At 42.9% G+C, this 10,762-nt stretch overlaps 3 protein-coding genes across 5 annotated transcripts; 2 read left to right on the forward strand and 1 right to left on the reverse strand.

The window, feature by feature from the left end:
* Positions 1 to 912: 912 nt before the first annotated feature.
* On the forward strand, positions 913 to 4,051 carry nit2 (nitrilase family, member 2). The gene is made up of 10 exons (XM_019896754.1): positions 913 to 1,020; positions 1,217 to 1,335; positions 1,874 to 1,994; positions 2,097 to 2,185; positions 2,276 to 2,369; positions 2,472 to 2,546; positions 2,922 to 3,000; positions 3,112 to 3,210; positions 3,389 to 3,444; positions 3,533 to 4,051. The coding sequence occupies exons 1-10, from the start codon at positions 993 to 995 to the stop codon at positions 3,631 to 3,633; spliced, it is 861 nt and encodes a 286-aa protein (XP_019752313.1). The 5' UTR covers positions 913 to 992; the 3' UTR covers positions 3,634 to 4,051.
* Positions 4,052 to 4,181: 130 nt separating this feature from the next.
* On the reverse strand, positions 4,182 to 8,292 carry LOC109532100 (T-lymphocyte activation antigen CD80-like). 3 transcript variants are annotated; one of them, XM_019896750.1, is made up of 5 exons: positions 8,164 to 8,292; positions 5,901 to 6,173; positions 5,385 to 5,693; positions 4,720 to 4,893; positions 4,182 to 4,630 (listed from the first exon to the last, which is right to left on the reverse strand). In XM_019896750.1, the coding sequence occupies exons 1-5, from the start codon at positions 8,246 to 8,248 to the stop codon at positions 4,557 to 4,559; spliced, it is 915 nt and encodes a 304-aa protein (XP_019752309.1). In that variant the 5' UTR covers positions 8,249 to 8,292; the 3' UTR covers positions 4,182 to 4,556. The 3 variants fall into 3 exon arrangements, with proteins under 3 accessions (XP_019752309.1, XP_019752310.1, XP_019752311.1); XM_019896751.1 differs by having other exon boundaries at positions 7,849 to 8,278; XM_019896752.1 differs by having other exon boundaries at positions 5,409 to 5,693; positions 8,164 to 8,276.
* Positions 8,293 to 9,458: 1,166 nt separating this feature from the next.
* Positions 9,459 to 10,558, forward strand: LOC109532104 (putative GTP-binding protein 6). The gene is made up of 2 exons (XM_019896755.1): positions 9,459 to 9,925; positions 10,209 to 10,558. The coding sequence occupies exons 1-2, from the start codon at positions 9,718 to 9,720 to the stop codon at positions 10,538 to 10,540; spliced, it is 540 nt and encodes a 179-aa protein (XP_019752314.1). The 5' UTR covers positions 9,459 to 9,717; the 3' UTR covers positions 10,541 to 10,558.
* Positions 10,559 to 10,762: the final 204 nt, after the last annotated feature.

A 10,762-nucleotide genomic window follows, 5' to 3' on the forward strand; every position in this document is an offset into this window, starting at 1 on the left:
GAAGACGTCCGGTACGGCGGCCCATCTGATTCTTTTGTTTTGTTTTTTTTTTTTTGTTTTTCCCCCCCCCCCCCCCCAGCAGGCAGCCTTAAGTAGAAACCCTGTGAGGTTCATTATAAATATGTACATATAATATACTGCTGTTATGTGAAACATCTCCAGAGTTAAGAGTATGCAGCAAGGCTTTAAATTCATCATGTGTGATGTAGCAACTGAGCAACGGCCTTTGTTTATGAGACTGGGTTTAATGATCATCATTCATCACACCAGTATTTGGGATGTTTTTTGTTGTTGTATTTTGCATTTGTATTTGCGCTTACAATGAAACATTGTTGATTGTACATAGTGTACAATATGGTCAACACAATCTTGAATACAAGACTTAACAATTGCCTTTGTTCACTCCAATCTTTCTCCCGTGATAAGCCCAGTGCATTGTGATTGGCAGTATTTAAACAGGAATGATACGACAGGGGTGAGTCTATGTACCGCTGGTTAACATCACTCACAAAGGATGACACCACTTTCGCAATGCAAACAAAAGGGTAATTTGCACCTTACTGTACTGCTATTATTTTCTAAACATTTCCCATTTTAATAAAAGTGAAATCACTGCTGCGTAATCACTCTGTGTTTTTATGGGCAAAAGGCTGATCGTTTAACTGAAAGCCAATGAGAAACTCGACGTTCTCGCACAGAAACGCGATTGGTAGCCACACTTCCGCCCCTCTGGATGTCACTTCCTTTGAATTTCAAAGTAAAGTTAGAGTAACTACGTATAAACGTAGTTTGGGAAAATGTGTTGAATTATATTGACAAAATCATGATATACTTAATAAGGAGGGTTTTACACTATTTGAATTTTCAACAGTATTATTTAAAGACATCGAATTAAGTTAATCACGTTTATTTTGAAGAGCAGTTTTGAAAGCCAGCCTTTAGTTGGTTGGCATAAATACACAAAAATTGCGACAAAAAGTACCGTCGCATTCATGTCTAGGATAGCGAAGGCGATGTCAAGTAAGTGTGTCTGTTCTGTTGTTATGCCCGACAGTCTTACTTTGTATCTAAATATGTTACTGAATGTCAGGTCGCTGCATGTTTTAACATTTAAACCCGTGTTATTACATTCTTCTGTCTCATCCGGACAGTGACAAAGTTCACTCCCGAAACACATAAACAAATATAAACGGCGTTTTGTTGTCGCTGCTCGCAGAGTTCCGGCTTGCCGTCATCCAGCTGCAAGTGGGCAGCGTCAAGGCGGACAACCTGAGCCGCGCCAGGAGACTTATCGACGAGGCGGCGGGACAAGACAGCAAAGTGGTGCTACTGCCGGTGAGGACTTGGAATGAACCGTGTGGGACACCGCAACATTGTCAGTATCATTAATAATTCATTAAACACGTCGTTCCTCAGTGGTTACTATTGCGCATGCGCGACATAAGCTACGAGTACAAATATGGCCTTTTCAAATCACAGGTACACGATTTGTCCAAGTAGGTTATGTCGCGCATGCGCAATAGTAACCACTGATAAGTTTAATGATGCTGACAAAATACACGAAAAACGCAATACACGTCACTGTCGTGTGAAAAAACGTATGCCCTTTTTTTGTCATTAAAAAAAATCTACATTAATGGGACTGATTCAGAAGCCCTGGGCAGTTTCGAATAACATGGCAACACAGAGAGGCCAAAATCTGATTGGACAAAAACTCCTGTTCAACCAAGTCAGAAACGCTATGAAAATTAAGTTTCTCTATTGTGGACTGTTGGCAGTAAAGTAGTAAAATTTGACATTGTTTCATTTTCATGAGATATAATTGAATAGCTTTTAGAACACATTCAAAGAAAGGTAAAATAAAAACTTGCAGGAATGCTTCAATTCGCCCTACGGGAGCAGCTTCTTTCCCACCTATGCTGAAAGGATCCCAGGAGAGTCCACGCATCTTCTGTCCCAGGCGGCCAAAGACAACAAGGTCTACCTGGTAGGAGGTGAGAACCTGCCAGCTAACGATAATCTACCCCAATTTACCACTTGGTAGTCAAAGTGCCATTGTGTAATTCTAAGATTGTGAACCATTTCCTCTTGTACAGGATCCATCCCCGAGGAGGATGGAGGCAAATTGTACAACAGCTGTCTCGTGTTTGGACCTGACGGACAACTCCTTGTCAAACACAGGAAGGTACACGAGTGACATATTTGACACACACACACACACACACACACACACACACACACACACACACACACACTGTTGTTTCTCCCCTTCAAGATCCACCTGTTTGACATCGACATTCCAGGCAAAATTCGCTTCCAGGAGTCGGAGACACTGAGCCCAGGCAACACTTTGTCCATGTTTGAAACACGTGAGTGATGTTGATTTATTCTAACTTGGTATTTGTTCCTGCTCTTGTTTATTTTTCTTTTTTTTTCCCCAATATTCCAACGTAATTGATATGTACTCGTAGCCTTCTGCAAAGTGGGCGTGGGAATTTGTTATGACCTGAGGTTCGCCGAGCTGGCGCAGCTCTACAGCAGGAAGGGTGAGTGTGTCGCCAGAGTCAACATTGTCGTTGTTTCCAGGAAGAGCCGAGGAAGGGTTCAGCTTTAGTGTGAATGCAAATGTCATGAACTTTTAAGATGAAATTTGTGTTGAGCAAAAAGGACACAGCACAGCACTAATCACAACATTTACGCAACTCTGACCTATGGTCCAAGTCTTGTTTTGGGACTGCTTCGCTACCTCATGGCCTGGACGATTTGCTATCATTGACGAAAAAGCTCGTTTATGAAATTCTCGAAACTTTTCGCAAGCAGAATCATGTTAAGGTTCAGAAAAAGGATGTTGATGCTTGGCTCTCTTATTTTGTGAAAAGTCTGAAAGTTTTTTTTTTTTTTTTTTTTTTTTTGCTGGTCAGGGTGTCAGCTGCTGCTCTACCCAGGAGCCTTCAACATGACCACCGGTCCTGCCCACTGGGAGCTCCTGCAGAGGGGCAGGTCAGGTTTTTAGTGTACAGTGGCACCGCGATTTATGAGCTCAATTTGTTCTGTAATGAGCGATGGTGACGCAACAAAAATGTGATTCACTTGTGGTTTCCCGCACTGCAGGGCTCTGGACAATCAGGTGTACGTGGCCACAGCTTCACCCGCCAGGGACGAGAGCGCCTCTTACGTGGCCTGGGGTCACAGCACTGTGGTGAACCCCTGGTGAGACGTTACACTCTAGTTTATTCTAGATGGACGGAACGCAGCACGCAATGTTTTTTTTTTCTCGACGTTGAGGCACCTCATGATCACAAGCATACAATTATTTCAATGGAAAAGAGGGTACACAAAATGAGTCACGTGCTGCTTCACCAAGGCGTTGTCTTTTTTTTCCTTCAAGGGGGGAGGTTATCTCCAAAGCCGGAGCAGAGGAGGCTGTGATCTACGCCGATATCGGTGAGCGTCAGCGGTGATACCAAATGCTCGGCCTCCCACCGATAGTTTGTGCCACGACAAAGCGGTGAAGGCCACGCCCTGATTTCAGACCTGGAGTACCTGGCCGATGTGAGGCGGCAGATCCCCATCACGGCCCAGCGCCGCCATGACGTCTACGCCGTGACCTGCGCGCAGGGAGAGGCCAGATGATGGGCCGACAGAGACCACGATGATGAAATGGCAACCGCGTCTCACTTGTGATTGATGTTATTCATCATGATCCTTCGGAACGTGTGAATTGAGCAATATGATCACGCAGTGTTCGGTAAAAACTGAGCTACCTTGACTTTGAAGTGTCACAACTTGGGAATTTTTCAAGGCACAAGCTGTCGCTTGACTTTTTCTGGAGCAGGCTGGAAGCCATTAATGCTATTTCAGTGAATCAATGAGCAGCATATTTACTTTATCTCCAGGAGGAATAAAGTAAAATCTACATATGGATTTAAATTAAAAAAAAAAAAAAATCTTATGCGTTATCGGAGTTAGCTTCTCATAAGCAAGGAAGATGTTGTCAGTCGGATGTTGACATGGACGTCTGTCTGGAAATTAATAAAAGGGTAACTGTGAACACATTGTGAAAAATGAATTTATTGAAGAAAAAAACGATAAATCTTAACAACTAAAAAAAGCCAAAATGACAAGAATTCCGAGGCGACCATTAAAGCTTCAAGCAGCAATGAAAGAACCCTTGCATCTCCTTTTTTTCAATTTGACGCCATATTCACGACTTTGGCAACAAAGCTTCGTCAATTTAGCGGCGATTGCGGTTCATTTGGGAAAATTCCCACATACATGCCCTGGAATTCACCCAAAAGGGTCCACTTTCTTCTCAAACTCGTCCATGGGTCCTTGAGTAGTTTTTGTGCGTCTTGTCCTGATGGACATGTCCATCGAATTTGGTGTGTATCGGCAAAACTAGTATCAAAGTCAATTTTTTTTTCACCCCACTTTTCAGGGAGGTGCTACCAAGTGGGAAAATAGCCAACTTCCTGTTCAATTTTGCTCATGGGGTGCAAGCGCAACAAACTTCCTTGGCAGAGGTCATAATAGTGAGTGGGCAAATTGAACCCCGGTTAGACGTTAGACTCCGACAACTGCAACGTGACCACCTCTGTTTCCTCCGCTTGTTGACGTCTCCTGTAGTAACCTGCAGACAGACAACGCCATTATTTACACACTCGGACCGAAGCGATCTTTTAACGATCTGCTTATTTCTGAAAGCGTGTTTGAGAGCACCTCTGTTCCTTCTACTCAGGTGTTGTATCTTCCTCCTCTTGCTCAGCCGGTCGAGGTGGATCTGGTAGGCCAAGCCCACGGCCACCATGGCGCCCACCACCGCGCACAGGACCGTGCTGAACACCCACAGGGAGTCGGTGGCCCGGGTCACCACGGGGCCGTGCCACACTGCGTCTAAGCAGAGACAAAACAAAAGGAAAAAGCCCTTGTGGCAAACGCTGCTGCCGTCGCAAGCCCTCATCCCGTGATGTCAAATGTACTCTACGGAAAACATGGCCGCCATTTGAATGTGGCAAAGTTTATTGGGAAAATCTGTCAGAGTGGGAGTATTGTCACCTGCCTGTCTGGCTAGGCGAATATGGGAAAAAAAAAAAAAATCACGATTATTGTGTTGATAATTAAATCACGATGAATGAAAACGATTATTCATCGATTTCAAAACAGGATTCAACTATTACAACTCAACTACTCAAAACTACCATCATAGCCCCAACCCATTCATCCCAATTATAAATGTTTCTAAAATAGAGAGAAGCCAAAATTGAAATTAATTGCCCAGTCCGAGCTGCCAATAAAACCCCCCACCTCCTCTCCTCCTCCCCCTACTCCTCTCGTGGCATCACAAGTTCCCTCCCCTTCGCCAATGACGTCACAAGTCCCCTTACCCCCTACAGTGACATTCCACATACGTGTGGTGGAGGTGAGAGTCTGGTTGATGGCTAAGTTGTGAATGACACAGGACACGTTGGTGTCCGTCACGTTGACATTCAGGTAGCTGGTGACGTAGTAGAGGCGAGAGTCCGGTCGCAGCTCCACCTGGGTCTGTACTGAGCCCGGGGCGGTTTCTTGGGCCCCGCCGTCAATCAGCCAGTCAACGACTGGCTCGGGGAAGCCGCCGCCCGAGTTGCACTGGAAGACGCTGTGGGTATCCTCCACTGCCGCCTCCCACCGGAGCTCGGGGGTGCTGAACGGCGCTGACACACACACACACACACACACACAAAATAACAATCGGAAAAAATGTTTATATAGGTTTGATGCTGGCCACGGTTTGAACGACTGCTCTTTTCCACAGTTTTTCTCATTTTTGCGTTACTGTAAATAAAAACAGGAACAAAAAAATGACGTTTCAGACATAAATAAAACAACTGGTTAAAATTGTATCTGCACGTTCAACTTACCAGCGACCCTGACGCACAGCGTGCAGGCCTCAAGGCTGCGGTTTCCCTGAGAGGTGACCATGACACTATAGGACGCATTGTCCTCCTGTGGGTCCACGGAAGGCAGCCTCAGGGTGAAGTTGCCCGTGCGAAGAGCGTTGTCATCTTCATCTCGCACGACCTCGTCGTGGTTCCTCCTCCACGCCACAGAGACATTGGCCAAGTTGAGGGCGTCCGGGTAAAAGCAGGAGAGCCGCAGGGGCCGGCCCACGATGCCTAGCAAGCACTCCTGGTCTGGGTAGAACATTATAAACGTTTCGTATGGTTTCTGAAGGCACCACAAAAGTCAATTAATAAGTCAATTGCTCAAAGATCATGTTGACGATGTCTAAATTTTCAACACACTCTTTTGGAATTACGCTTGGTGTTCAGTCTATTTTGTCCCCTCCACTGCGTATAGGTTAGCATAGCAACTGTTAGCATTTGAGCGACTTTCTTTCAAAAAAGTACCGACCACAGGGTACAATGGCCTTCTGCGCTCGGTTGTTAGGTATCTTACTAGTTACTACAGTATATGTTAGCATAAAAACGGTTAGCATTGGAGCTCATCTCTTTTTAAATGGTTGATTAACACAGGGCACAACGTAAAATCCTTGTTAATGTGCCTCAACACTTTCACCACTCACGGTATTTGCTAAATGTTAGCAAAACAACTACAGGTATTCGAATGTTAACATTGTGGCCACGTTGGCGGCCAACATATTTTGTGAGGCTGCCTTTTTAAATGTTTGAATAGAAAAACATCCCAAGTTCAACTGCCAACATGGCAGAGGTGGAAATACTGATCACATGTCTGTGTGTGCTCTGCAAATATGTTTGCAAAACAACGATAAACATTTCAGCAATAGTCGATCAAAATTGGACCATTGTAGTAAAACGTTCCTATTTGTTGAGGCCAGAGTAACATTTCTACTAGGCAAGCCAAAATCACAGTAAATTCTTTACAAATGTGGGTTTGGGACTTGCAGCAGTTAGCAGACCGATTTTAAAATTTCAGCAGAGACTGACACGTCACACATTCAATTTACACTCAACATTGGTCAAATTTGACTGTGGATTATTTCTCATCGTTCCTTTTAATTCTATTGTGCTAGGTGACTATTTAGCATACATAACTGTAGTTGCTGGATGTTTGAGTACAACTAATTATGAGTACAAATGGAAGTCTAAATGTCAAGGTGAGTATTTGTGGTGTTATAATTAGACTGATTGTCTTGTTTAATTTGGTAACAAAAATAAAGACAGCCTTTTTTTTATATAGCGCATGTCATACACAAAGTAACTGAATGTGCTTCACATAATTAAAAAGACATTTGATAACACTTGTAATCAAATGAGTTAAAGATATTTAAAAGCAAGGTAAAGAAATAAAAAGTAACTTACGAAAATTACTGAAAGAACGCGGAAAAAACGTAAGCTTGGAGAACATGATTTTCGAAATGCTTTGAAAGATCTTAATCCTATCTATGGGGAAAATAGGATCATTTTGAACTTTTAAAAGCATTCACATTTGGGACCGACTGTAGGCAGTTTACTGAATTTTGCACGCAGAATAAAAAGTAAATGCTGCATCACCATGTTTGCTTTGAACTCTGGGCTCCACCTTTTGTATAAAACCAATTTTGCATTTTGGTATTTTCACAGTCATCATGAACCATATTATAGGGTAAATTTACTGTCAAGGGTGAAAAACTGTTTTTCTTTTTGTTTTGTTTTTTTAAATAAACCCTCACAGGTTTATGTCAAAATTGAGATGACCCCCACCCCAAACATTTAGTCACATGCTATTCCCCTAATTGTGGTCTTTTAGCCTTTTCCTGTTTGTTTAACTCTAACTCTAGCGCACCTAGTGCGTGCTTTGTGGTCATCAGTGACGTCAATATAACTGGACATTTTAATTCTTTCTTACCCCAAGTGTTGCAGCAGGTGAAGAAGCTGAGCAGCAGTCCAATGTTCCACAGTGCCCGGCGCATCGCCTCTTAGGCCCCCAGCCCAAATTAATTGACTTTCTGCCTTTTATAAAACCTCTTTTGACGCTTATTGTCATCTAACCCCGCTTCAGTCGTTCACACCGAAGGAATGTCAGCGTCATGTTGCGTCTTGTCGCACCTGAAAAGCTTCTGTCGCTCCTCTTTACGGTCGCGGCACGACGCTTTAAAAAGTGGAAACAAGCGAAAGAAAATGACACATGAAGAATTTGCGTTTAAAATTGCTTAATCTGTACCGCCTTTAGGAGAAAGAGCCATTGAGGTGTTCTTCGGTCCAACCTGTTTAGCTTCTCTAACCAAGCACACGCCCACAAAAACCATTGAGAGGCGGCCGGTAAAGGGGATTACAATCACATGAATCACTTGACTCGTATTGGACCAATTAAGGCTCAAAATGCGTAATTTGATCTCAAGAAATGTGTTAACTATTACATGTATTCATTACATATTAAAAATACGGAAAATAAATACACATCTAGCTACTCAGAGTGGACGATTGCCCATAAGAATATAATTGAATGAAAGTGAACCGAGTTTTAAAGCGCAATGACGCCATTGTCCTGTAGAGAGAAGATTCGAAACGAAGGTTGAGAAACAAATATATTTTATTAATTCGTTTTTATTTAAAATTCGAAACAATAAAGTCTACTAATTATTTTGGGTGTGTATATTGAGTCGTTGTAGTTGTGTAATTCATATGTTTGTTTGTTTTTAATCGCAGAAACAGAAAGCACCGTGACAACTGCAGGTAAATCAAAACACAACTTTTTTAGGAGTAACTGCACTATAATTATTATTAAGTTGGTATATGGTGGTTTCTTTATTTTATTAATGATTTGTAATTCCTGAAACACGAAAAAAGACAAACAACAGTGCGCATCAGAAAACAATATTTCAACCGCGAAGCGAAAAATCCAAACAAAAATGTTATCTCAGGACTTTCGTCTTTATGGCACTGTACTCGTGGTCACATGGCGTAAAATACCACGCCAGTAGTTCTAACAACTCGGTAAACAACTAAAATCAACACTCTATATTTTATTACATATTTACCTCAATTTTTAGTCGAGAATGGGTTCATACGAATTACTCTCAGCTGGTTTCTAATGACTACTGGCATTTAATACGATTATTGTTTTTTTTTTTTTTACGGCATCAACGAAGTGACGTCATCAGAAAACGAACACGGGAAACGAGAAATGCGTCTCGTATGAGTTGTTTCATAGAATAATAAATGCGTATTATTTTTTTCAGTTTAAGTAAACATTAGTTTCGTGAATAGGGCAGAATATGACAAAAATAAAAGAATCAATGGAGGAAGTGACGTCAAAGCAACATGGAAACAGCGAAGCGGCCAATGCAAACAAATTTTTTCCTCTCATTTTTATTTTGCAGGCAATGCCACTGTGGAAAGGGGAATAAAATACCAACGATTTACGTTTTACTTGATATTTGTTAGATCTGAAGGAATTTTAAAACTAAAATAATATTTACCGAACTATAGTATTCACTTGGTACTCAGTGACGATGAGGTTATCGTCGCACTTAGTGGATGGGAACTATTTCCTGCAAGACTAACTTTAGGGCAAAATATTTGTACCGTTTGTAATGGCAACGCAAAGGAAAAGATGTAGTCGAATTTTAAACGCAGTACATTACTAGAGTAACGTCGATAAGAAGTAGAGTTTTGTGCTATGTACTAGTATGCTAAGATTATATTATTCAGTAGGCTATGAGGAAACTGTGTATTACGATGTTGCATTCCATGACATGACGAGTTCTTGAATAACATGGCAATCGTCAGGAGGATCCACGCGTGGTCGTCTCTCCTGCACGGCGCCTGCACACGCATCAGCCGGCCAGTGGCAACTTTGACCCCCACTTGGACGAGCCGCCTTCCACGGCACGGAGACCCCCCCACGCCGCGGTGCAACAGCAGAGCGTTTGGGCTCTCTCGCTGCACCTGGAGGCGCTCGGACGGCTTCACCGAAGACAGAGGTGACTCAAGTACTCACACTGTGTACTGAAGTAGGAGTACTTGTACAATTAACAACAACAACACACGCTATAAAAGTAGAAATGCTGATTCAACTCGTTTGTGCAATTATAACAAGTGCATACTCTAAAGTTTAAAAATAAATGCACGTAGTGTCAGGTGGCAAAACTACTCGCCCCATAGTTAAATCGAGTAAAACAAAAAAAGTCATCTGAAAAATAAAGCTCAGCCACCTTAGAAATCAACTTACAGTACAGTTAAAAAAAAACTATGTGTGCTTGTCAGGTTTCACACAGCAGGAAGATGACATCGACGAGGACGAGGACTCGATGGAGGAGGAGGAGGAGGCCGACGAGCTGTTCCGGGAGCTGCAGCCCGCCACCGCCCTCCCAGAGGGCCCGCACCGGCTCTTTGTGGTTCATCCTGATGTCAAGTGGGGAAGCAGGAAACAACACCTGACCACAGGTGAATGGACAGTTAACCTCACCGTATTCACAAATTTGCGTGCTCGCGGATTTTGTAGTCAGGCCAAAGCCATGTCGGATTTAAAAATAATGCTTTTGCACCATCCTAGTGCCAAGGTACTGTATCGAAGTAAGGGGCGGTGGTTCACTTAGTTGGACCAATCCCCCTCCGCCCCACCCATAAAAAAACCCTTTTTTCCAGGAGCTGAAATGATGTTGCAATCTTTGTCTTATGTTGTAATGTCTTCATGTGTAAGTAAAAACAAAAAGAAAAAGAAAGAATCCCCCCCCCCCCCCCCCCCACCCCTGCCCGCCCACCGTATCATTTGAACATTATGCTGGTTATGATCAATGACGATGTTGTGCACTTCGGGG

The sequence above is a fragment of the Hippocampus comes genome, unplaced genomic scaffold (genome assembly GCF_001891065.2).
Source record: "Hippocampus comes isolate QL1 unplaced genomic scaffold, H_comes_QL1_v1.1 scaffold22, whole genome shotgun sequence".
Taxonomy (NCBI): domain Eukaryota; kingdom Metazoa; phylum Chordata; class Actinopteri; order Syngnathiformes; family Syngnathidae; genus Hippocampus; species Hippocampus comes.